General features: G+C 35.9%; 1 protein-coding gene across 1 annotated transcript in view; it reads right to left on the bottom strand.

The window, feature by feature from the left end:
- Positions 1-27598, bottom strand: part of CDH7 (cadherin 7) — a gene marked incomplete at both ends in the record, with an annotated part of 71235 nt that overhangs the window by 6830 nt on the left and 36807 nt on the right. The window contains 8 exons of the mRNA XM_084202594.1: positions 930-1181; positions 3213-3330; positions 4735-4856; positions 6438-6574; positions 10318-10571; positions 21756-21943; positions 23285-23452; positions 25742-25861. Of these exons, the coding sequence (XP_084058720.1) occupies positions 930-1181; positions 3213-3330; positions 4735-4856; positions 6438-6574; positions 10318-10571; positions 21756-21943; positions 23285-23452; positions 25742-25861 (1359 nt within the window). The remainder of the gene's footprint in view (positions 1-929; positions 1182-3212; positions 3331-4734; positions 4857-6437; positions 6575-10317; positions 10572-21755; positions 21944-23284; positions 23453-25741; positions 25862-27598) is intronic.

The raw sequence follows: 27598 nt of genomic DNA, 5'->3' as shown, positions 1-27598 counted from the left end.
GCCATGGACAGAAGTTTGGACACAAGTCTCTTAATTTGACCTATGCAAATTACTTTGATAACAGTGGCAGATAAAACACCACTGGGATTATACCAACATAAGAAGACTGTGGTCTTCTCCCTTTCCTTAGACTGGTATGTACAGACAGGGAATAGAAAAATCTCTTAATTGATAGCAACACTGAGTAAATTCTTTTGTGCTGAACCGGGTACCCTGTTAACATAAGAATTTTCAGACAAAACCCAAAACTTCACTTTTGCTCACTTTATCCTTCATCTTTATTTCTTGATTTGACCTTTTATTCTCCCATTTACTGTTTAATGACTAGGTATTACATGAGAAATGCTAGGCAAACCAGGATGTTGGCACCACTCCACTCTTTTCCACTGCCTTTTATCTAGTTGCAGTTTCACTGCTCAACATAAAATCCAGCTGTGCTACCATTTGCAGAAGTAACAAAAGATCACTCTGCAAATGATGTCAATTAATTATGATTCTCATGAGTAAATTGCATCTGTTGTATTTTCTGAATATCTTTTGTTCTATGCAAATCAGTGATTTAAACCAGTTATGCCTGTGGAAAAGGGACACACTGATACTGGCTATGTGGTGAGTATGCTAAACCAAATGCTTCCATAAACTGCATTGTCTATCTCTTAAATATTGCATTTGATGCATGTCAAACTTTTTTCTTTTACTGTACTTTCTTATATGAGTCTGGAGGGAGCTTGATATAGAAACAAAGTATCTAAATTGAATCCCAGTCTAAAGGGGTTTTTGTAATAATGATACAAAATGCCGCTCTTTCTTGAATACTGTCTGTGCCTATTCACAGAAATCAGGGCAGGGGGAATGTTGAACCTTACGTGCATGTATCTTTTGCCACAATGCATTGAATGGAAAATAAGGGTAACAGAAAGAAGACATACCTAGCAGTGTCAAGACACAAGCCAATATTGCTATCAGGGCTCCAGTGCTAAGTCCTGCAGGCAAGATATATGCTTCTGCATTGCATGTCTGAGCAATACCATCTGCATCACAATCACAGACCCTGATGGTGAGAGTATTAGTGCTACTAAGTGAAGGTGATCCACTGTCCACTATGAATATTGGCAAGTAGAAAACAGACTGTTCCTGTCTTCGAAACCCATTTCTTTTGGTTAATACTGTCGCAGTATTATCTAGATAAAGGAATAAAAAGACAAATTATAAAATATGTGACTTTTCTGAAACACAAGCTCATAAACACTATAGCTTTTATAAAAACATTGATTTTATTTCAACAAGTTTACGTTTCCCAGTCATATACTTTTGAACCTGGTAAGATCAACTGAGAGGTAAGATCAACTGAGATATCACACACAACTAAATAAGAAGATTTTTATTTTCAACAAAAGAATATTTCAGAAAAGCAGAGTCTGTCTGTTTTTAGCTAAGCTCACATTTTAACAACCTGTATAGATAGCTGCAGATGAGATAATTGTAAAAAGAAAAAAAATACCCTTCAGTGATCAGATTAGGTAGCTAAATACATGTTTCCAGTTAATTTTGAAGCATCTATTTCAACAATTTACAGCTATAGATATCATATTAATGGAAGCAATGACCATATTAATAGGAGAATAGGTTCTGAAGATCAATGAAATATTTTTTGAATGCAAAAAAAATTCCCATCCATGCACAAACAAGGTAATTGTGCATGCAACAAAGAAATGCTGTTGTTCGCAAACTCTTCTGAGATTCAAGATGGCTATTACAATCAGTCTGAAACGTATAGATTGACAGTGGTCTGAGTTGTGTGATTAAAAAGCCCACATATTCAAGAAGATATGTGCAAAACTCACTGTGTACAGCACAGATTGGGAGCTCCTGAGAGGTAGGGAGTTACATCTCCCAGCATGTATAGAAATGTTCATTCAGTTGGTTTATCTATCTACTTACCAATCTATTCATACACAGACATACTGGTAGTCAGTAAAGTTATCTTATTGTGTCACTTATTGTGATCTATCAGGCAAAATATGCAAACACCTCTCTATATAACATCACATGAGAGATGCATAATAAATAACTAATGTTGAATGAGGCATCTGCTGCTCTGTCTTGTACCTCCATTGATTTTACAGGCATTATAAAAGTCTAGTATTACTTTTATTAAAAGTTCTCTGGAAGAGGGTCTCTTTTCATTAACTACTTTGCAGTTTTCATGGTGTCAGACTTCTGAAGAGTCCTACTCTAATGCACTTTTATTATTTTGATCGTATTACTATTAGAGTCTTCAGTTTTAAACTGCAAGCTGTTCATATGAAGAAAATTAAGCATTTCATTAACTACATGTAAGGTAAGGCACGGAAGACCTGCATGAGAGAACTTTATTAGGTCGCACACTATACTTACTGAATATTATTCAAAGTCTGCCTGTACAAACTGTGTCCTTCAGTGTCCATATGTTTGTTTTTCTTGTTTTACTAATAGGATGACTTTGTAGCTCTGGCTAAGTACTGATCCATAAAAGAGCAGTGCAAGAGCAATACCCTGTCTATTTAGTTCTGTTTGCTACAGCTAATAGCTAAACTGCCTGACACGTGCCCAGCTGCTGTACTGTGCAGTGCAACTAATGAGGGCAGTAATTAGAGTGTGTTCTCAGATATTTTAACTAACAGAAATGGGATGTCAGTGGGAGTCTTTGAGGAAACAGTCATGAGAAGTCTGTGCAAATATTCTAGGCAGCTTTCATTATCAAAAGCATTCTTCAAAAGGGGATATACTTAGTTACTGAAAAGATGTGTTTTTCTAAAAACCAAACAAAAACCCCATAAATCACAAAACATCTCCGTCTATCGTACACTCATTTTTTATGCCCTGAGTTATATTAATAAGACATGAATTCCTGGACATTTTTCAGACACTGCCTCAAGGTAAAATATCATTTAGATAAAAACCTATAAATACATGCAAAAATGTGAAGAGTAAGTGATGAGGGAAAAAAAAAGTAAAGATTTAAAGATTTGATACTGCTCTGCTTGGCTCAAGGCTTTAAATGATTCAAGAAACAGCTTAATTCCTTTGACAAATAGTCTACAGATAAAATTCTTTGGCAGGCTGATTGTAGTCCTTACCAGAACAGAAGTTTATGTAGGTCATAATAAGCATGCTGCATTGAAAATGGAAGGGGCTATTGATGAATATTTACCAAATCAAAGTTTTCTTACCTTTGTTGTCCTGCAATGTAAAATTGTGGTTATTTGCTGCCTCTGCTGTTAAACTGAAGTAGAACTGATGGCCATTTGGTGGGTCATCCTTATCAATTGCACTAATTTTTTGGATCACCTGTTTTGAGATACATCAGGGTTTCATTGAAGCATATGTACGTGTACATTACATAACCCCTCTGTTTCCTACCAAAATATCAACCCTCTTTCGAGTTCTAATAATTTTGAATTTTGGTTTTCTTATCTCCTAAGCATGTAGAGACTGTTAATGTGTGACTCAAGACTCAACTCTTTACTTGTACCAAATTTATTGGCCAAAGCATTGCCCTGCAGGCTCTGGGAGAAAGTTAGCTCCTGTCATTTGCCAGAGCTTGGAGTAATAAACTACATAGCAGTGGAAGAAGTGTGCCTTCTGCATGGCTCTTAGTGTAGTTGTCAGTACTGGTGATAGTGGTGGCTGCAATCCATGCTGTAAACCTTCACAAGGAAACCATGATGGTTTTGAACATTCAAATTCATGTACTTTTTAATAAAAATATAATGGAAAACAGAAAGGCGTATTATATTATTATTGTTTTCTCAAATTTCATTACTAATAGTTTTTTACTTCATTGTCTAAAATTCTTTCAAAATCAACCTCTAAAGAAATTGTCACCACAGCTTAAAATCCACAAAAATTGGAAACTCCAGTTCTCTGGTCCAGTTCTGATCAGAGCACAGGGAAAACAGAAATGTACAACAATAAAAGCATGCATAGTCTGTGTTTCTCATGAACACAAGCTATCTTAGTGGGTTTTTTTCAGAATTTAAATTATGAGGTGATTTTGAAATCTGCAATAAACATGTACCACGGGAAGGACAATGCACTGGGAGAAGGCACAAAAGCACAAAGTCTTCCTGGAAATATGCAGGATCTATGCAGGGGCAACATCTACAAGTCTTGGGCAGTGGGAGGAGAGACTGAGAAAGTACATGTATTTTGTGAGGTCTTCCAAAGCAGAGAGGAAAGAGCCAAATCTGAGGGACACCAAAGACAAACAACAAACGATAGATTTAGTTAAGTCTAGGACTACTTGGAAGATATTTGTGTAGTTTAAAATATAGGAGTAAAAAAGAGGAATATATTCCCATTGTGAAACTATATCCTTAAGGTCCATACTTCCTAGGGGGATTAAAAGTGTGTACACATTTTCAGAATGGTGGGCATTTAGTCTCAGAAATGACCTTTGTGTTACTGCTTCCCACTTCCCACAAAAATAAGGAGAAAGTATGTGTTCTCAGTATTATTCAAAATTAGGTGATTTAAGTAAAATGTATCAGTTATACAAGTAAGAAAGCCAGAGATTTTAACAAAACTTCCATCCAATATTTTTATACTTGGATCTTTCCTACTGTTTGATTGTACTGTTCATCAGAGCCTCATTCTTACTGTTGTAAGAGGATTTTTCTTAAAGCTGGAAAGCTTTCATAAGGAATGGCTGATTACCTGGTAAAAATAAACATAAAACCTATCAAGACATACCTGACCAGGCTGAGCATTTTCACAGACAGTTGTCTCATACTCCATGGCAAACTCAGGGGCATTGTCATTGATGTCAAGAATTGTGATGGCTACATAGCCTCTCCCAATCTGTGCTGGATTCTCTACAGGAAAAAGTCCAATAAAACAATTAAGAGGAGATCCTTGCAAGTTATTCTGAAGGTCATTATCTTTTTTATTTGCATTCTTCTTTTGGATATGCATCATATTATAATCCCTCCCTCAAATCAATTATAAGCTCTCCCTCAAATACAAAGGAAGCTCTTTTCTTGATCTTCTGGACCAACATTTATGTACTCCAGCTGCTTCAATTAATCTAAGATTTTACTCTCAGAATAAACTGGAAATCTTACTCACTAATCACAGCATTGAATCAAATCACATGGAAGGATAAAAGCAAGATTATGTAAAATCATCACCAAGCTAGTCAGAACATCACTATTCGTAGTGAGAATAGCATGATTATTATAGGTTAAACTTTTTTTTTTTTTGCTGAACTTTAGATGGATCAGTCTATTGAGAATTCAAAACCAGAATTTTCTCAGCTATGTGTAAGAGAAGAGAAAACATGTATTTATTTTTTTAGAATGTATTTCAGCCACATTTTAATAAATATTTTAAGCATCCAAATGTTAATCATAAGGTGTGGTTTTTTTGGCTGCTTTTTATATCACAAGTGAAATACCACAGAAGCAAGCCTTTTTGACACCAAATTTTTCCTCTGCTGAACTAAGCTTATTGAAAACCAAGCAGACATAACTATAAATTAAAGCAGTACAAGTTTTTATTTGTGCTCCTAGACTCTCCTTTGTTTCTGGTATGCCCCTTGTCTACCTCATCAGTTTTGCTACCACCCAGGAAAATTTTGGTTTCTCTTTTGTGTTTTTAGACCAAAATAATGCTCATGATAATAGAACATAGATTCATAGAGACACTAAATGATAAATCTTAAATTTCAGGTTGAATGTTAAATTAAGCTCACTGAAATCAAGAAGTGATGATTTTTACAGTAGCAAGCCAGAAAACTGATAACTTTTTATTATCACAGCCCAACAGAATAGTAATAAAGATCAAATTTGAAGATATAAATTCTTCAAATATAAAAGCACTTTACAAAATGTATTCAAAGCAGAATGACTTTATGTTTGAACCTGCATTAGGAGAATTCTTGTATCGATTTGAAGAATTACATTTTTTAACACTTTTTAAGATACCAAATACAAAATAACTTCTACAGTGGTATCCTAGAGTCAGGAAAATGAAAACACATTAACATTCACATCCCCTTTTCTTTATACCTTCTAAAAATGCTGTGGTTGACCAACAGCAATCAACTCTGAGTGCCCTCACTGAGATGGGGTAACCACTCTCCCCTGTCTTCCATATCACCTTTCCTGTAATGACATTTAGTGTGAGACTGCTGACTTAACATATTTCATCTTCCTTTGTATTTGTCTTTCAGAACATGAAAGAATACACAAGGTGTGAAGCAAATGAAAGAGCAAACACCTAAACTGTTGTATTTTTATATTTTTATCATTTAGATTTCTTTTGCATTAAGCAATATGTTATTTTTATCTGCCACAGTTTGCAGCTGCCAGGATTTCTCTAAGTGAAGCTCATCAAAACCAAGCCTGAAGCTTTACACACAAACTGTCGATAAAAATCTTTCTATGGATACTTACGACTTTCCATGGCCAAAACTGTGATATTATGAACAGCATTAGTTTCCCTGTCCAAAGATTTGGCAGTTGTAATGACTCCACTGTTGGCATCAATATTGAAATACCTCTCCAGATCTGTGTTTCGATCTATCGAATACCTAGGTAAAGGATGAAAGAAGCTTTTCATTTATGCTCATTTACAGCTTGAAAAATATTTCACTGATTTCTTATTACAGGGAAAGCTCTTCCAATGTTTCTTTAGTTTGAGCATTGCTCAGTCCAGTTTCCCTGGGGCATTGAGAGAGGCAAAGGCACTTGCAAGCGTGAGAGAATTACACAGTGACTTGTGCTAACAGCGGTGGGCTACACTCCCACAGAGTCATCTTAAGCAAGGTTATAGGTATTCCTCTGTCTTTTCTTTCTTCCTCTATGCTGTAAAAAAACCTCAGGAATTAATCAAATACCATCCTCCTGAGAGCCAGCTAAGGAGAAGGTGAGTTGGAATTTGCTACAAGGCTGTACCAGCCGGGCACTGATCCCATGGGGATGGCAGTCTGAGTGCAGAGCTTTCTATCACCAGCACAAGAGTCCCTGAGTCACCCAGAGCTGAAGGGGAAGGGGAAAAAGGAAAGATGATGCAGCCTAGGGTCAAGGGATTGCATGTCATCCCTGTCAGCTCACAGTGCTTTACTGTCATTAAACAAACACAGGCTTATGGCCTGAACTCTCTGGCTTAACACATCTTTACCTCCCAATTTGTTTTAGGAAGGGGAGCTCCTTAGGAGCTCCTTAGTAAAACTGAAAATAGCATATGAGAAAAGGTCAAAACACCTCTGGGTGATTTTCTTATATCCCTCTTGAGAGTAAGGGACAGCTCATTAGGCAGATTCAGATTTACAACTGGAGTATTTTTGACATTAGATTTATAATTGAGTCAGATTCTTGCACTCTCATTAGGTTGAGTATGTACTCCAGATCACTTCCCTACACTCAGGATGAATTAAAATGTCTGAACTGGATCAAGTGTGATAATTGCAATTACTGACACACTGATGATATATTAGATTATTGATATAATATAAAACAAATTCTTTGAACAACATGGAAAGAAAGAGTTTTGCAAGACAATTAAAAAATGTGACTTCCTAGACACAATAATCTTATGAAACTGGTTTTTTGCTCTAGGTTGTAATATACATCTTCTTTTCTGCATTACTGTTTTTATCTTTGCCTCCTAACTGTATAATCTAAGTGCAGAGCCTTGTTACATAATTAGAATTGTTTACCTGTACTATGTCACAGTGAGAGAGAGAATTACGAGTCGTAACAGCAACAGTAATAGCAGTTTTTGTGGATTACCACTTTGCCTCTTTCACTTTCTCTTTTCTTCTTTCATTTTGTCTTAACTGTAGGCCATTTTTCACTTTATTTCTTGCCATCACTGTTGTTTATTTGGTCAGCAGTGTTCTACAGCTGCTTTGAGGCTGGCAAGTTTCCCCATGAGACTATACCTGTCACCTCTGCTATGTAGTCAATCTTGGCAGGCCTCACAGCTGAGATTCAATCTCCTGCCAGATTTCCCTTAGAAATCCTTAGATTTCCCAGTTATTAAGACTATCATTATGCAACTTGAAATGTCAAAGGAGACGGAGGAGAAGGAGAAGGAGGAGATGGAGAGGTGAGAAAGACAAAAAGGAAGAAACCAGTAAAGGAGGGAGAGAAGGAGGGAGAGAGAAAAGGAGGGCAGAAAAGCAAACAAGTTATATAAATTGGATGATCTCCTTATGAAACAAGGAGAAAAATAATTCTACGCATAGAAACCAAGCAGTTTCCCTTATTTATAAGTATTGTATCCATACTCAAATTCTAAAAAAAATTATTTTAAATATATTTAATCCTTTAATTCCTCACAGCCATAGTACTTGAAAATCTTTGAGCTGCAGGAGTTTTAAATCCTGTATTTAAGCTAGTTCAAACTTCAATCGTTCTCTGGTCCTTACAAGATAACCCCTTATTTTCAAAACACTAATTATTTTCCCTAGTTCTTGGTATTGTCAAGGTTATGTGTCTGATCTTGTAATTTCAACATTTTCTGAGTTCTAACAAATCTACAAATCTAGATTTTAATCAGTATCAATATAATCCAATGTTTGGAAGTTGGAATACTTATTTTTATATTAATAGTTTAAACTCCTTTAACAGATCATGAAAAGTTTTATGCATTAATCCTCTTTAGCACATTCCAATTTTAGGTGAATCTGTCTCTGATGTATCAGAGCATATGTAGAACAGCTTTAAATGATATTATCTTTCAGTACCTTTGACCATGTACATAGCAGGTTCACAAGCACATAGATAAATCCTCACTACTTTTTCTTTTTCCTCTCCCTCAAATTCCAAGAAACCTTGAAGCAGAAGGAATCTTCAAGATGTTAGCAGGTGATATAATCATTTTTTACGCTGGAATTGTAAAAATTAACCAGATCAAGGCCAATAAACTCATCTTTAAGTGTACAAAGGAGTCAAAACCATTCTGATCATGGCCTGCATTATTGGAACTGTGTTTAAGCTAATTCTAAATGATTCTTGTAACCGGATATTATACACCAGATGCTAACATTAGTGCCAGAAAATACTGCTGCAGCAAAGATAAATTTCACAAGTAAATCCATGCCAAACATTCATCTAGGACTTGTTTATACATGATAGGAATCAGCTATTTTGACTATGTTGCAAGTATATAACGAAAGAACACTTGCATCACCTCTAGGAGTGAAACATATGCTTTACTTTTGCAGAAGATCTCTGCTTTAGAAAATAAACTTGATTCCCAGGTTCATTTTCAATGCATGAAAGGAAAGACTTAACATTACCAAACAAATACCCAGAAAGATATTTGCTATGTATGCCCTAAGTGACCAATAAAAACAAATGAAACTAAGCACTAACTTCTGATTGTGTATGAGTTCCTCCCCCTGCAGGCGTTTAAATTCACGGAGTTTCTAAGTTATAACTGTAGCCTGCTCCGCGGCCACAATAACCATTACTCTCTAGATCCTTTGCATGTACCTTTGAGAATTAATATTACTGCTCTGCATAAGTAAAATAACAAGGAGCTCATTACTGGTGTAGCTAAGGTGGCGAGTCTTTGCCCTTGAGCTCTGACCTTAGATACAGGCAAACATAAGATTGAGAATTTGTGTTCTCCTATGGTTTCTTAATGATCTTGGACATTATATTGTGGAAGACTTGCATGTTTTTCAGACACTGACAACAAAGGAAGAGGGCCTGGACAGTTTATGAATTTCCAGTGATCATACCTCTTCCCATTCAAATGGAAGATATTTGGCTGCAGCAAAATTTAAAAAACGAAAAGCCTTTAACCATCTGGACTAGAACAGGATGCATCTCATCCTGTCCACTTTTCTCATGTAAAGAGTTTTTATGAATGCTTCCATGTAGGAATTTATGTCCTATTACATTCTGATTCCTAGAGCACACAGACTATGAATCATTATTCAAGCATACACATATACTATAGATATGAGTTTTGATACTGGTTTATTCAAGAGAACATAACTTGCCATAGACAATAATAGACTCTTCTTAAGCTTACATAAATAAATATGAGCGATATTTTGAGGTGATTTCTTCCCTTTGGGATTCTAAAATGATATCTTCTCTTTGTTTCAGAGATATTTCAACTTTTTTTTTTTTCCCATAGGTTCTGTAATTCAGGTTATAAAGGTTAAACCATGCAAACACGTAGAACATCTGAATCTCCCTCTGCAAGGGAATAAAGCTTATTAATGACTTCCAGTGTAACCAAAGCCCCTCCCACCACAAGATGAGCAACCTCAATGCAAAGGTTGAATAAATAATTAAGAACTCTTGCAGTTACCTGACAGGACTATTTGATGCATCAGGATCGTGGGCTGCTACAGTTCCGATGATCGTGCCAACCTTTGCTGCTTCGGACACCACCATGGAGTAGAGACGTGAGGTAAACACGGGTGGCTCATCAACATCCTCCACAATTATCTTCACAGTTGTCATATCACTGAAGGGCCCCAGACTCAGGAAACGAGGGTCAACATGCATATTGGCTGCTTCTATCCTCAAGGTATAGCTTGTCTTAGCTTCAAAATCCAGCTCCTATACAAGCAAAAATTTTTTTGAAATTTTATTATTCAGTGATGTTGACACAAAACTGTTTTAGTATAAAATGAAAATACCTTGGCCATTTGTATACAACCATCGCTTTTGATGACAGACCATGGCAAATACCATGTGACATACTAGCCAGATATAAGAACTCAATATAAACTTTACAGGTTACTTACAGGTGAAAACACCTCATTCAGAAAATTGTGGTTGGAATTATTTTCTGTTTTAAATTTCATTTGAATTTATTGGGTTTTGAGAAGTATTTGGATTGAATAAACAATCTTTTCTCCAAGCTCTTATAAATTTGTGTAGAAAATGTGTCAATGACTTAAATTACACTGTTTATATCACAATATTTTGTCCTGAGATAAAGTTTGGAGATTGTTTTGGTTTGTTTTGCTTATTAAGCAAAATACATGTAATTTTTTATACCTTTCTTCTGCTTTAATTTTCTTTGATGGAAATACAGCTTCTTTTCAAATAAATACTGCATTAGAATCAAAAACTATCCCCCACAACAAATGAGACATCTGTGATCTGAGGACATTCAGATTCTTCAGAAAGAAGAAAATTTTATTTGAGGAAAGAATAATTTTAGCCATTACTGAAAGAAAACATCAAGTGAATATTAGAACCCTTTACCCTGTATCTATAGTCTTAATTTGACAGCTTGCATCAAACATCCCACTAACTATTCCTTTGTAATTCAAAGTCTAATCATTAAAAACAGCAGCAAAATAATGAAGCATTTCTAAGGCTACAGTCTGGTTACTCAACTATGTCTTCAAACTATAATTCCAAGTGTATAAAATAGATTAAAAATGTTTTTCTGCAGTTCTGCTTCTGAATACATCACAGAGATCTGAGATGTGCTCGCAAATTAATCCTCCAGCATCTGCAAAACATTCCAATATTCACTCAGAGGAGCAACAGAGGTGAAACACACATCTGTTGACCTACCAGGGCCTAAGTTCTCTATCTAGTTACAGTCAGATAAATCCCAAATGAGCATCTTAAAGTCAGTGATTATGCTGATGCGATAATACAGCTGCAAACAGTCTATATTCAAACATGAAAAATGAACTGCAGCACAACACACTCAGAAAGGCACTGAACTTTTACAAACTCTGTGTGGCAGCAAAAGGCTTCTCCAAATGGAAATACTCGTGATCCTCATATTACGCAAGCATTGAACTTATTATTGCATTGAATCAAAGCTGCAGTATCCACAGCTCTTGGAAAACATGCTGAAATAGAAAGTTTGTCTGGATACTGCTCCCTGTACTGGATACAACTGATCAGTATTCATTAAAAAAGCATGTTTAATAGTTTTTTTTATTTTCACTTTGGTTTTATATTTAAAGGACAATGTATGCGCTATGAAACATCCTCATAGCCATAATGCAAATTCAGTGTGATGTTGGAAGGATGAAAATGCCTCAGAAAGTTCATCATGTGGTGATAACAACTAGGCAAGTGATATGACCAGATGAGCAGCAACATTAAAGAGTGGACAAACTCTTAAGTCATCTTAAGGCATTACATTATTTAATAGAAGCAAACTATTAATTAAAAAAATTATGACCTGAAAAAACAGCATAATAAATAAGGAAATGATAACCCAAAAAATGTGAGAGGCAAAAGGTTAGCATTTGTTGGACTAAAAAAGCCTAAAAAACCCCCACCAACAACAACCAAAAAAACCTCAAACCAACAACAACCGCAAAAACCCCAACAACAACAAAAACCCACTAAAACCAAAACTTGTCTTCAACAGCCCAAACACCGACCCTTTCACAGTGTATTTTCAATCAGAACGTACAAAAGTAGGTAGTGGAGAAAGGAAAGCTAATTTATCCTCATGATATCTGTTGAAATTGAATGATTGAGATTACAGTGATACCTAATCATAACCATGGAAATTTATCATGAGACTGCAGAAAATAAAGCTTCTTCTGATACACTAATGTCAACAGCACAGTCCTTTAAAGTAAAAAGAATTATGAATTTTCTGATTTAATAGACAAAATTAAAACCATATATGTAATTGAAAAAATTATATAAATTTTAATTTTGTTTTAATAGGCTAACACAACAAAAAAAGAAATGTCCCTATATTGATGAAAGATGACTACTTTAGATCTTTATTAACTGAAATCATAAAAAAGTGGTTTTTACATATGAAAGTTTATCATGAAAGAGTGTCAGACTAGTAGGGAATTCACCAAACATACACACTCATGAGTAAAGTATTTCCTCATAGAAAAGGATGAAAAACTAACAGTGGTGTAGATACATATTCTAAACAGTCTTACTTACTAAGAGCATGTTCAACCTTCTCTAACATGCTATATGCATCTGAGGAAACCACCATATGGTCCTTAGTGTGATTGTAGGAAAATTCTTCCAGGAAAGCTATCAGCTGGTGAACGCCTGCTTTTCACCAGTCACTAGTAAGGGAATCTCAGTAACTGAAAGAAGTAAACATCTGCTCTTAGCAACATGAATCTTTCTGTAGGATTCCCTCAGATATCCTCTGGTACACAATGCTGCTGGCAGCATTCAAAATAGATAAGGATCCTTCTTGTTAATGAAAAATAAATAAATAAATTTTAAAAATTGAATCTATGTACATATAAAGTAGAGACAGTGTTTAGAAGAGAGTAATTATGGATGGACAAATGGATTTTACAGTATGAAGTGATTTTATTGCAGTGGCAATAATGTTATTTTCAGTTCTTTCTAGCAGAGCTTGTCTTCTGTAGGGTGTGGAAACATCTACAAAAGCAACAGTCATCATCCTCAATCTGTTTCTCTGAGATATACAACCTCAGATCCTGTAGGGAATACAGAGGTATCAATCAGAGTTTGAGGCAGAATATAATCTGGGAAAAACAAACAAAATATCTAAGATGTGATTAATGTGCAAGAGCACTTGACCTGGCATAAATATTTCAACATTTCTTAGATAACATAATGAAGAAATTGCATGCTACACTCTCATGAGAGACAGAGAAAGGGACCTGAAAATATTTTCTTTTTTTGTTTCTTATCTAATTATCATTGGTGTCTGTTATACAGAAAGCACTATTTAAATGGTTTTTGGATCAGGCCTTCCTTATTTCCTGCTGTAACAAAAGCACAAAAATCTAGTGTTTGAAAACCAAGTTAACAGACTGAAAATTACTATATCAATGGTGAAGGTTAAATGGAAAGCATATACTTCAGTCCTTCAGTACAGTGAATAGAGCTTAACAGCTGCATTAATAGCTGAGCATTAGTATTATCTGATTAGATCCTGTGCAGGATCCATATCTTTGCTTTTGTGAGGCTGTCTCTTTTTTTGTTCTTTTCCTTTAAAGGGGTAAGAATTTTATCCTCTCTGAAGGAAATTGCAAAACAAGTCTTCTATTTTAGAGAGGCTGGGTATAAAGTTATAACTCACAGAAAGCCCATTTTTATAATGTTCATTTTTATTGCATGGTAACTTTGTAATAATGTACTTTTCAGAGGTGAAAATCCCATTTTTAAGCCCAGTTGAGGTTTTATATTGAAAACTGCAGTACATCAAACAAATGCACACAATCTCTCAAAGGAACCAGGGAAGCTTCAAGTTCTTACATTGTAAACTCTGATATAGAATTGAAAGAAAAATTTCTAGCTAAAAAAAAAAAAGAAATGTTAACAGTAATGGAAAGATAGATTTTCACTCAAAAGCTTATGCATAAACCCTCTCCTTCCCCCACCCCCATTTTATAATTGCCAATATTGCTTTTAGAATGAACTCAGGTTTTAAAATAATCTCTTAGCAGTCAATTTCTATGAGAAAGTATGTTACAACAATATTTTTCCCTTTAACATGCATACCAGTTAGTGATATTTTGTTGGGGCTGTGTATTGAGGGTAGAAATGAAGGCAAAGTGAGCAAGAACTCTGGCATGGGAAATCTTAATGCTTGTCACTTTCTGCAGTAAGACATTGCAGCCCTCACTCTACAGAGTATTTAGGGGTCTTTGGTCCTTTTTTCACCCTCCCTTTAATTCATTAAAATCTCTCCATAGACTTCCAAATGGCTTGAATCACATTTGTCTCATAACATTTCAAAAAGTCACATATGATACATAAAATAAAAATATACCTTGCAGTCTTTTTTATTATTAAATTACCATAACCGCTTTAAGTACCAAATATTTGATAAATGTGTAGGTGGATACAGAGCATCATGTTTTATCTTTAGAAATTTTGCTACTAAGCTGTTAATATTACTGAAGTCTAACTTTATCCTGGAACTTTGTGGATGAAGTGAGATCTGTACTTAAATGATGCTTTTTTTAGTACACTATTTCTAGGAATAGTGGTTTGGAAACCACAAGAAATAAGGATTTGTGCATGTACAAACTTAGAAAGCAAAGCCAAGACTCCATTCATGTGAATTACAATTTGATTCTGTCAAAAATCAACATGAATTCGCTTCAAAATTGTACACAGCTTTGCATGGACACTTCAGAATCTGTTGTATTAAGTGACTGAATCATCATTTGCTTCCATAAATGTTTCTTCAATTTGAAGATTTCTACTGCAGAGGAAAATCTGACACATTTTTTAAAACTCCAATATATGCAGAAAAAATACGCTTTTTCTCCAAACACCCTCACCACTGTGAAATTGAGTTATGCAAATGATCAGAGTCCTTACTAACGGAGCATTGATAGCAGTATGTAAATTACAAATGAAACCACAGGAAGGAATTGATCCTACTCTACAGATGGAGAACTGAGTCACACTGTGAACGAAGAAAAAATTTTGAGATACTTCTAAGAAATATAAATGCCTGATTCCTTTTCATAAATTCTACAACTCTTTTTTCTGAAAAGATCACATAAGATGGATGTTTTCCTAAATCCAGCTTAAAGGCAACTTACACATCTAGTTTCGTTTTACTCTGGAATTGATAGCCCATGGCTTCGACCTGTGCACTCTTCACTGAGTAAAAAACTGGCCAGGCTCAGAGAGTTGGTAGTGAATGGAATTACATTCAGTTGCCATCCAATCACCAGTGGTGGTCTCCAGGGCTCAGTGTTCAGTCCAGTCCTGTTTAATATCTATAAATAATTGGGATAGGGGGATTGGATAGGAGTGCACCGCAGTAAGTTACAGACAACACTAACTTGGGTGGGAGCCTTGATCTGCTGGAGGCCAGGAAGGTTGTGCAGAGACATCTGGACAGGCTGGATCAGTGGGCTGAGGTCAGTTCAACAACAAAAGTGCAGGGTTCGGTGCCTGAGTGACAACAACCCCTGCAGTGCTACAGGCTGGGGGCAGAGTGGTTGGAAAACTGCCTCTCAGAAAAGAGCCTGGGAATGCTGGTCATGAGCCAGCGTGGGCCCATGTGCCCAGAAGGCCAATGATGGCATCAAAACCAGTGTGTCTGGAGGGACAAGGGCAGCAACTGGCCCCTGTACTTGGCACGGGTGAGACCACACCTTGAGTCCTGTGTCCAGTTTTGGGCCCCATTCAGGAGGTGTGGGAGTGCAGGAAGAAGGGCAATGGAGATGGTGAATCGCCCAGACAATGAGTTGTGTAAGGAGTGGCTGAAGGAACTGGGCTCGTTTAGCCTGGAGAAAAGGAGGCTCAGAGAGAACATTATTTTCTACAACTATCTAAAAAGAGATTGTAGTGAGGAGGGAGTCAGCCTCTTCTCCCAGGTAACTAGGGATAGTACAAGACAACACAGCCGCAAGATGTGACAGGTAAAGGTTCAGGCTGGACATCACAAAGATTGTTTTTCACTGAAAGGGTACTTAAGCCTAGGAAAAGACTGCCCAGGGGATCATCATCCCTGGAAGTGTTCAAGAAATGACTGGATGTGCCACTATAGTTTAACTGACATGGTGGTGTTTGATCAAAGACTGGATTTGATTAATTTGGAGGTTTCTTCCACCCTTAATTATGCTATCCTATGATTCTATTCTCTTCTATTCTGTTCCATTTTATGACTTACCACAAAGACTGTGCTACAGTGCAGAGATTAGCCAAACTCACATTATTTACAACATCAGAACTGTAGCATGGACTGCTCCAAGCAGGATAAAAATAAGAAAGATTTCTTCTCTTTCATTTGACAAGTGAGAACTTTTCATTTATTTGTTAGTATTATTTAACAGAAGAGAAAACGAGTCAAAAAAGAAGTAGGAAGATTTCCACAGGGACTTGAAACTACTAGGCAACAAATTGTATGAATATAGTAGGTTACAGGAAAAGACCCTTATTAGCTTTCCTACCACTTTCCCACCCTTTGTTTAAGCTGAGAATTTTACTTACGGGTCTCATTCACTTGTTATTTATAACAACTTCTGAAGAAAGAGGAAAGACAAAGAAAAAGAAAGTCAAAGTTTGTCTTCTAGAAGTTTTCATATCTTATTTCAGGTAATTAAATGCTGAAAATAGTCTAAAATGGATTTACACATTTTTATACACCATTGTAGATACATGCTGGATATATGTTTTGCGTATGAAATTCATTAATGTATTGCAGAAGAGAGTAGATTTTTTTTTAGTGCCAATAACCAAGTAAGTGGTTCAACACTGTTTTACTAGCTTCTGTCATTAGATGAAATTTTAGCTTCTCTAATATTACCAAAAAAAATTCTACCCAAAAATTACCTGCTGTCGCTATGTAAGCCATAAATTAATGAACAAAATTAGTCCTTGTCCCAAATATTTTTAAAATGTTGTGTGTGAGGTTTTTTGGTATTTTTTTCGTTTGATTGGTTTATTTGGTTCCAGGTTTTTTTGGTGGGGGGTGGTGGTTTTCTTGTTTTGAAACTTAAGCAACTTCCTTCAATATGTGAACTACTTATCTCATTAATTTCATTTTGATTCAAGTATCCTAACTGGGATAAAATAAAATAAGGTGTGACGAGGGTCTGAAAGCCCATAGGGCTGCAAAAACTCTGCAGTGAAAGAAGCACACATGCTGCTTAGTTGTGCTGCATAAGCTGTAGTACAGTCCTACTCTTTACTCTTGGAAAGGACAAAGACCAAGTGGATAGAGACACAAAGAAAACATTCTTCCCTTGTCTGCTTCCCTATGGTCAAGGGAGTAATCACAGGAGTGCCAGACCATTGCCAAAATGTTATTTTGAGCTGAGGTTTGGTCTAGTAGTTAATCTACACTGACATTAGGCACTAGGTAGCAACAGTACTAGCATGTTCAGGAACATGTAATCCCTAGTCCTGCCATGGCTGCAAGAACTATGGGCAGAACCACCACTACCACTCAGAAAACAGCACTGTTCTCAAAGTGTTAGGAGAAAAATCCAGCCTGAATAAACTGTGCAAGCAAGAGAGATATCTGGGTTTATAGCAAGGCAGAAGAGTTCTAAAGGAAGGAAGACACTCCATATATTTCAAAGAAAATCACTACTAATAGCAAAAACCAATTTTTTTTCCACTGACTCGTGATGTTATGAAATCTCTTTGTTGCAGGGTACAGAGAAGAAATGTGTTCAAACAGGCATGGAAGCAATCCAAAACAAAAAATTAAACACTCCCAAATCTGTTCACCAGTAATCTTGAGATACACCTAACCATATAACACTTTTCTCATTCTAATATCATGGCACTTGGTGTCTCTCTGTTTCAAACAAGATCATTTTCCTGCAATGCTTGCTCATCCCTGAGCATTTTTCTTTAATATTCCATAAAATGAATGCTGTGGAATAAAAATAAAAAAGAACATAAAAATCCATCTTTACATGGTGAATTCTTAAATCTCACTTTTCTTCCTGCAGTTTTCTTTTCTTTCTTACAAACACTCTCTTTTTTTAAATTTAATGCTACTTATGTGTTAAAAGAAGTGTTAGTTTTGAGTGAGGAAGGCAACTTTCAAAGTTGCCTCGAAGTGGTTATCCTTCTAAAAACAGAATGCAAAATCCTCAGCTTGTGTGTGGAACTCGGATAACCAGGTGCCAAACTTTCTCCAACAACACCCAGCACAAAAATGAATGGAGAAGTGCCTTCAGCTGCTCAGTTACTGCCGGTGATTTTCATGCCCAGCCTGCTGAGCTTTATGTACAATTGCAGCAGAAGTACGCAAAGCTAAAGCACCCATTTGCATTTAGAACCAAAGCGTGCCTTTTCATAAGTCTTTGCCTTGGCATTTTACTGCCTGATGTGTACACAAATGTGACATCTGAGCATATCAATAATCAGAAGTTGAAAAAGATAGGCATGCATTTTGAGGCTGAGCAGTTTCTCAATACCTCAGCTGATTTTAGGGCATGAAAAGGAGAAAGGTAATTGCGCTCAGAGGAGTACAGAACGTCATGTGCCGGACAGCAAAACTTTTAGGCAGATTTCAGGCTACAAACTTAATTTCTTCCCTGATTTCTTACTAACATGCACACATTATCACACAGGGATATTCTGACTCCATAGTGATCTGGCAGGTAAGGCTCAGTGATTGAAACCTACTTAACCTGCATACACAGTTGTTAATAATTGTCTTTAATGCAATTCATTGTCCAGAAGACAGTGCAATTACCTGATAGGCCCTGTGCTTCAGTACCTCACTTCTATCCTAGACAACATTCTCTACAAGGCTGGCAGGGAATATCTTTGAGCTCTGGGCAAAGCACAAGGTTCCCTGGAGTCAAAATGAAAAACTAAGGATATCCTGAAGTTTGGGAGGTGGCCCTCAGTGTGGGAAATCACCTTTGGGTATGTCAGGGTTGGGTGAAGGGCAGTCAATTTTCCCCACAGCAGAACAGCGCTGTGCTTTGCATTGGTGGCTGGAAAGGTATTGACAACACGCCAGTTTTTGGCTACTGCCAAGCAGTGCTGGCACAGCATCAGTGCTGTCTCTCCAACATTTCCCACACAGATGGGCAAGATCTGGGGAGGAAGCACAGCCAGAACAGTGGACCCAAAAGGACCAAAGAGATATTCCATGCCACAGGATGTCTGCTATAAAACCTAAGAGAAAGGTTGGGGTTGGAGTGGGGAGTGGGAATTTCTTATTTACAACCTTTGCCTTCTGAAGCAACTGCTATTTGAACTGAAGCCCTGCTTCCCAGGAAGCAGCTGGGCATTTCCATAAGGAATAAGATCTTCTGGTTTTTTGCTTTGGTTGGCATGCATGTGACCTTCAGTTTTTCATAAACTGCTCTTATCTTAAACCACAAGGTTTTCTCCACCTTATTTCCTCACACTGTCCTGCTGAAGGGGGGTTGATAGACTGGCTTGGTGGGCACCTTGCACTAGCCAAAGACCACCTACCACACAGATGAACAAAAATTGTAGGAAAATTAGAGGAAAGGTCTAACACTGTAGAGAAAGAAGTCTGAATTCTTGTGTCAAAATATAGCAGTATGTAGGATAAAAATTATTAGCAGATTAGACCATTTGATTGGGTCAAAAATTTGTACCCTTTTGATGTAGTCGAACAGCTATTCCATAGAGCCCTTCTCTGGACAAATATTCAGTAATGAAAACTCCAGTTCAGCTCCCTAGCTAAAATTATTATAGAAATAACAAATATCAATTATTTGGTCCACTGTATAGCACTGAAATCAGGATACTCCAGGAACAAATACCATGACTACAAAACCATACTAAAAAAAATAATTAGAAATGAACTCACCAATTCTCACATTTGATTGCTGAAGACCCTGACTGATTCAGTGTTGCTCATTGTGGCACTGGTAAATGTTTTCCCTCTAGGATAGGCACATTTATCCCAAATCCTTGCCCAAAAACTTTAAATGAGCAAACTGAAGGAGCCACACTGAATTTGGCTGTTGAACAAAAAGACTAACTTCTCATCACTTGTATTTCAAATGTGCTAAGTAGTACATTTTGTAAGAAGCCTAAGATGTATGTTTTTTCTTGAAAACAGATTCACATTAAACATATTATGCTCTTTCAAGGGTGAACATACTTCATTTGTTGTGACATCTATAGATGGTTACCAGCTCTCAACAGGTGTTAAGGGCATCAGAGAGTTAGCCCATTGCTTTGCAACATCTTGCACTCTTAACTTCTTTCAAAGAGAAATATAACTGGAGATTTATATTGCTACAAGAAGAAATTGATACATCAGAGAAGGGAAAAAAAACCCAACACAACAAGACAAAAAAGCACCGCAGCCGAGAGGTGAAGTTTACAAAGATTAAAGACTATATAGGAAAGAAAAATCTGTAATGGAATAATACTAAGTACAAATATAGGTCCTTGTTTGGAAACATAGGTACATGTATTTCAAAATGCCAAGTCATTCCCACACTTTAAGGATATTAAATTTCTGAGGAATCCATTCAGTGTAGGTAGCTGGGTAAGCAGCTGCAATGGGAGCTGCCTGCTGAGCTCTGGGTGGGAAGCCCAGGCCATGAAATACCACCTTTTGCATAACAAAGGTCACAGGGACTTGCCAAGCACTCACCCATTAAGAGCAGGAAATTATATGAGAGATTCTTATAAAGTGTTGTAGCTCTTTTGTTGTTAAAAAAATTTAAGTTTTCTTGAAAAATATTTCAGCACATTTTTACTTTTTAAAAGGGTAGTCTAAAATGTGTTGCAGCAATGTGAGAAAGCTTAGCTTTAATAATTTTATACCAACATGATCTTTCAATTTCATAATGCTTTCAAACTGCACATGTAGAAATCTATGAAGAAAAAATACTTATTTAAATTTTTCAGGTTTTTTTTTAAATAATATTTTAAATAATACATGATCTTGTAAACCTAATACTTTTACTGTTATATAACTTTAAATTAATAATGTGTGCTTTCTTAATAGTACTACCTCAGCTAAAGACATCCAGATAATTATTTGCAAAGTTAATTTCAGGATCCATTTTTTATTTGGAGCTTCCATTTTTGCTGCAAGATATATTTTCACACTTTCTACTATTTAATACAAAGACAAATGAGACTAAAGTTTAGATTCCCATTCAAATGCAAGGCTTTAAAATATACACCTCAAAGAAAATGCAGTATATTTTTCAGCATGAGTCGTTAAAAACCTCAAAATCACACAGTCAAGTCAAGATGAAATATATCAATGGAAACATTTACAGCAGACAAGGCTCTTAGGAACAAAAGCTCATACTCTCATTACCTGCCCCATCTTGAAGAGTTCCAAACAGAATCAGTGGGTAAAATCAGACTCACCTTCTGAATGGTTATGATTCCTTCCTGGGTGTCTTTGTCAACAGAAACTTTGAATACTCCCAAACCATCACCATCCACAATCTTGTACTCCATTTCAGCATTAGGTCCAACATCTGCATCTGCAGCTTTTATTCTGGCCACCACAGAAGCCACTGGCAAAGACTCTGGGACATTATACTGATATGATCCTGCAAAATTTAAAAATTTAATGAATTCAAAGTCTTCTGGGACTGAAAGCAGAAAAAAAAAATAGAGCTTTCTTAAATCTGCATTACTTTAAATCCTGTGCCTGAACATTTACTCAGGCTACAAGAAAATATTCTTCAGTTTTGAAACAGAATTGCCATTTTTGCTAGGTTTTCTTTGTGATAGACTCTAAGTACAACAAGCATAACTTCTTTACATTACAAGAGAAGTACAAAGCAAAGATGCAAAAATAAAATTCAAGACTTAAATACAAATCATGATGAGTCCCTGATACTGCAGTTTTACTTTGTTTACCAGAAAAGAGGAAAGAAAAGCAAGTAAGTAAAATAATATCAATATAAAAACATATTATTTTATAGTTTATATCTTGATTAGGCAGTTCAAAATCTGAATATCACTAGAAATTAATATATATTAATTTCTTTAACAGTAAGTGCACCATCTTGAGAATTCTAGCTTTTTTTATTCAAGCAGAAAATGATATATATGCTGTCAAAAGGGTACCAGAGTGCGTTCTGTAGCCAATAACACCCTCACCTTCAAAAACAACTTCAGTTATTCTATTATTATTTCAAGCAGTTGGTGGCTTGAAATAACAGGAAATCTATTATGTACAGATCTATTTTTTCCATCGTTGGGAGGTGAGGCTGGAGCTGACATGAATATATCCTTCACATTACTTTCTATGTTACCACGTTTTTGGGGTGGTTTTTTTTACTAATAAAAAAAGCACCCCAGACAGAATGCTATGAATAAAATGAGCTCTTCTGGTTTGAGCCTACAACTGTGGGCTCCTTTCTTTAGGTTAGGATGAGAGCCACTTTGGTCAAAGAAATCAAATGGAGGGAAGGTGACTTCCCAGCTCTTTGGTATTTAACTCTTTAGGAAACACTGCAAGCAGGTCACAATGCCAAAGGAATACAAGGGGTTAAGGGAAAAATTAAAGAATTCTGAATCGTAACTGGAAAGACCTAAACATCAATTAGGATATATTTTTTTTGTTTATTTATTCATAGAGATGAAGTAAAATACATTAATAAATGTCCCTGCTGCTGTATACCATTTCAACTGATCTGGTATACATGAGGCAAAGAAAACTATGCTTACTAAATAATAATAATAATAATAATAATAATAATAATAATAATAATAATAATAATAATAATAATAATAATAACAACAACATAGTCTTTCAGTCAGTGTTTAACAAAGAACTTGACATAGAAAGTAAGCACCTTTTGTTTAGAAATAGCACAGCTGGTAAAGAAAACAGCAGTGTTTAGGAATAATATTACAAGTCCCATATTTACAAGGTAACTTACTGCGTGGAAAGCGGGGCGGGTTGTCATTAACATCAGTCAGGGTGACAGTTACAGATGTAGTCCCTGACAATCCCCCATTCTGCCCAACCATGTCCTTTGCTTGGATAACTAACAGGTACTGGTCCTTGGCTTCTCTGTCCATATTTGGAAGGGCAGTCTTGATAACACCTGCAGAAAGACAAGGTGTCAAGGATCACACAAGCTGCTGTAAAAGCTGAGTTTGCCTTTGAAAGGTAACAGCGGATCAGTGATTGCAGCAAGAGTGGAATGAATTCATTCCAAAGCTAATATAACGGTCTTTGACTAGGAGTTGCACTGACGTGCCATAAGCTTATTTTAAATAGTCACCAAACACACTAATTTTTATTTACTGGGTAATGCAGTGCATGATTGTATTATTCAAGTATCTTCTCCCTGAACCAGTCATCAAAATGTCTTGGGTAACACTTCCTTCCCTGGAAGATGCAATCTTCTGTATTTGATTACCCACTCTTTTAGAGCTAGGAAGAACAGAATATTCTGCATTCATTTTCTAAATTCTAAGGTCAAGATTAATTTCATTTCATTTATCTTTTGGATACCCATTCAAGGCATTAACTCAAAAATACTGAAAACATGCCACACTTTGCAGATATATGAAATTATTTTATTTTGCCATATATTTGGTTTACCAATATCTACTTCTAAAACATTAGCATAATTAAGATATGTTTTTATTTAGTAATGAAATACTTAAATATCTGAAGTAGTTTTTGTTATGTCCATTTGATGATCTGCATAATTAATTAATTTGTAATTAACTGACATGAAATGAAAACTAGAAGAAAATTCCATGTTTCATTCTTTCAGCTCTGCTGATATGCAGCAAAAAATAAATATGCCTTCTCAAAATATGATGATTTTATGAATATTTCATGCCCAGTACATAATACAGCTGCTAACCCTGATTTCCAGAGAGGCAGCCGTTTGCTCCTCCAGCACTTAGTGTCAGCAGTAAAAGAAACATAAACAAACTAAATAAAGAAGAGGCACATTGGGACACATATCTCTTCATCTGCTATTTGTTGAATGCTAGCTTAGAGTTTTATTTCTTTTTTCCCTTATGTATGTTGGACTTGCCATTAATCACCTTTGGGTTGAAACTTTTAATTCACCAACAGACTGCCTGGCACTATTTCACCCATTTTACAAGATGGGTAAAAATACAATTAATATACAATTTAATAGTGTTATTGTTTCTGCCTTGTTTTTTTCTGGCATGCTTGTTTTTCTGTCATAGTTAAATTACCAGGCAAAATTACCCAATCATTTGGAAGCAAACTGTCATGCACACAGGAAATCTGAGTTTCACATCAAAGTGATGAAAATGTATGCAAAAATTTCAGTCTGAATTTTCAAAATTTTTATTTAGCAGAAACTACCATATTATTTTTCACTGGCTGCCTGTAGCCATCATCACAACATACATGGTACATAAGCCATGGAGAGGGAAAAAGAGGAACAGACAGAAAACCACTATGAATCACACTCATTGGAGGGAAAAGGACAGTGCTATATATCCCTGCTGAGCATGGATCTGTTGCAATATGGATAAAATTATAGTAGTTATTTCTGCAAATTTAGATGTTGCTAAATAGAGTGTGAGTTTTTGGTCACAATATTGGGACTCAGGTCTGATTCACATCACAGATTGTTTATAATTAAAAGGGTGACATTTTTTCTCTTTTGTCTCAGCTCGGTTATATCCAAAATCAAGATAATAGCTCTTTTCCTTGTAGGTGTAAGTGAAGGCTCAAGCACCAAATTGGAATGAGCAGTGCAAAAACCTACTTTCCTGCATTATGAAAAATCCAGCAGAATGGGAATATTTATTAAACTAACAGAAGATTAAAGGTTATATATTGTTGTGGCTTAAAAATACTCACAAAATTTCAAGAAAATTAGAAAAACAAAGTTTCACCAGCAATATGCTTTGAAAGTGGCAGCAAAATATTATATCTGATAAACATAAGAAGCAAAGTGGTTTTTTCTTCAAATTAATAAGAAAGGGATTAATTTTCCACAACTAAACTTCACTTTGAATAATAGAATGGAGAGTAATTGAGCCTTGAATGTATTCCTATGGAACCTGGCTATGTGACATTTAGATTTCTGAAATCTGAAAAAATGTTCAATGAATTTTGAAATTTTCACTGATAAGACAGATGACAATGGGAAGCAGACCAAGTAGCTGGTAGATTGAAAAGATAACAAATTCTATTCCAGCAAAGTCTGTTTATTGCATAGCTCAGACATGTGGCTTTCATAATCTATTCTAAATAATACGAGATTAAAATATCAACAAAACCCAAATGTATTCAATTAACAAAGAGGTCATATTAATAAGTTCCTAGCAAGTTTTAATGCACATTTTCCTCTTTTTATCAGCATTACTGCAAAGAGTTTATGTAAATTTACCTGTTTTGGGCTCCACAGAGAAGTAAGGCTGTCCTTGCAATATGCTGTAAACCACTCGAGCACTGTTGCCATAAGTAGGATCATCTGCATCAGTGGCTGTCACTTGAACCACAGAGGTACCTGTAAAATGTTTGAGGGACTGTTGCACATGAAAGATAGAAAAATCTGAACTACACTTATATGCTGTGCCAGTACATATCTGGAACAGTGTGAGGGGGTTTTCCACAACTGCTCATCATTTCCATGCTGACTCTGTTTACTGTATCAGGTTCTATTCGTAAACTGATAGTATCAGCTACTAAAGAATTCCATCTTCCCAAACAGTCACAAGCATTGACTCACAGCAGTAAAAAACATCTCACTCATTAGCTCCTCCTCTCTATCTCTGCCTTTGCCTGGTGGAGGATATGTCAGCAAAATTTCAGTAATGATGGTGAAGCCTGAAGTCTTTTCGAGTATGAAATACAGTAGTAGTAGCTTTCCTTTTAAGAGAAGTCTGCTTGCTGAAATTGTAGTACCCCATTAGAATTTCAACCATACATACATATATATGCTTTACAAATTTTGATAAATGTACACAAAATTATTGTTAGCCTATAAAATTATTTACTGCTTCAGAAAGAGATGGCTAAAGAGTTTCTTTCTCAGCTCAGAGAAAACCTGGTGAAAGTGGTCTCTAAATTCCTTTAAAAAGCAATAAATTCCCTCAATAATCTGCAATACTAATTTCCTTCAATATATCTGCAATATCAATTGTGGTAATCTATTGTGTAAAGATTCCTCAAGCAAAAAATGTCTCTTTTTTAACAAGAATAAGAAAGAAAAATTTCCAGCTGCCTAGCCAGAAGGTTATGTTTTGTGAGGACCTCATTCTGCATCCAGCTCCCATTCATTATGTTCTCCATGTCAGTTCCCATTTGTTTTGTTCTAGACAACAGCTTTCATGGTGTATGCTGAGAGCAGAATAAAATGACACTTGGAGCCAGGGCCTTGGCCATGGTCATCACCCTTTGATAGACAGAAAAGATTATTTTTTCTCACTGGCAGATTGTCTGTAGCATTCAGACCTTCCATTGAACAGCCCAGAGACCCATTTGGAGGTGAGACTGCAAATTAATATTGTATCAATTTGGCAGATGCCCAGTAAAGGTCTTCAAGAGAAGATCAGATTGCTTCATAGACTTTATTTAGACACACAATTAGAGAAAAACTTTTGTTAAACACAATGTTCATTTTCTGAAGGGACATCTTTTTGACATGTGAAAATGAGACCAGCAAGCCTTGAAATCACTTTTTAAGAACAAACTGCAAGAGCAAGTGTCGAGGGTGAACTTAACATGAATAATATTCTGGTCAGTTTTACTTGGAATTTTCAAGAAATGGGAGAAATCTCTGAAATTCTTTTTATCTTATATAGTATATAACCCATCCATTTCCCTCATTTTTTGCATTCTCAGTTAAGTAGAACATCATAAATAGAGCCTGGCACTAGGCTGAAAGTTTGAAGAAAGGATTAAGTGCAGCCCTCCATAAAATGGAACAGACTGCAAAGGATGGGTCCTGCTTGAAAGAATTCTATACTAGAAATGATTATTTGTAAAACAAATTTATTGAGGTTATGGCCTAATTAGCCCGCATTCCTGATCTCTACTCCTGAAGTATCCATGACAAAGCAGTATGGTTGCAGTTCTATTTAAATGCAATTTTTCTGTCTTGTGACCAGTCTAATATTTTTGGAGAGGGAAAAGGTTCTTCCCAACCTGAAATTTCGCATGCAACTATTAAGTAGATGGAAAGTTAAAAAGAAAATTGCTAGTTAATCCATCAAGTCATTTATCAGTTTTGGGACTTAAAATA

Source organism: Fringilla coelebs, assembly GCF_963513975.1.
Source record: "Fringilla coelebs genome assembly, chromosome: 1".
Classification (NCBI taxonomy): Eukaryota; Metazoa; Chordata; class Aves; order Passeriformes; family Fringillidae; genus Fringilla; species Fringilla coelebs.
Note: the sequence above shows the minus strand (reverse complement) of the source record. Positions and strands in the feature narration are given on the sequence as shown.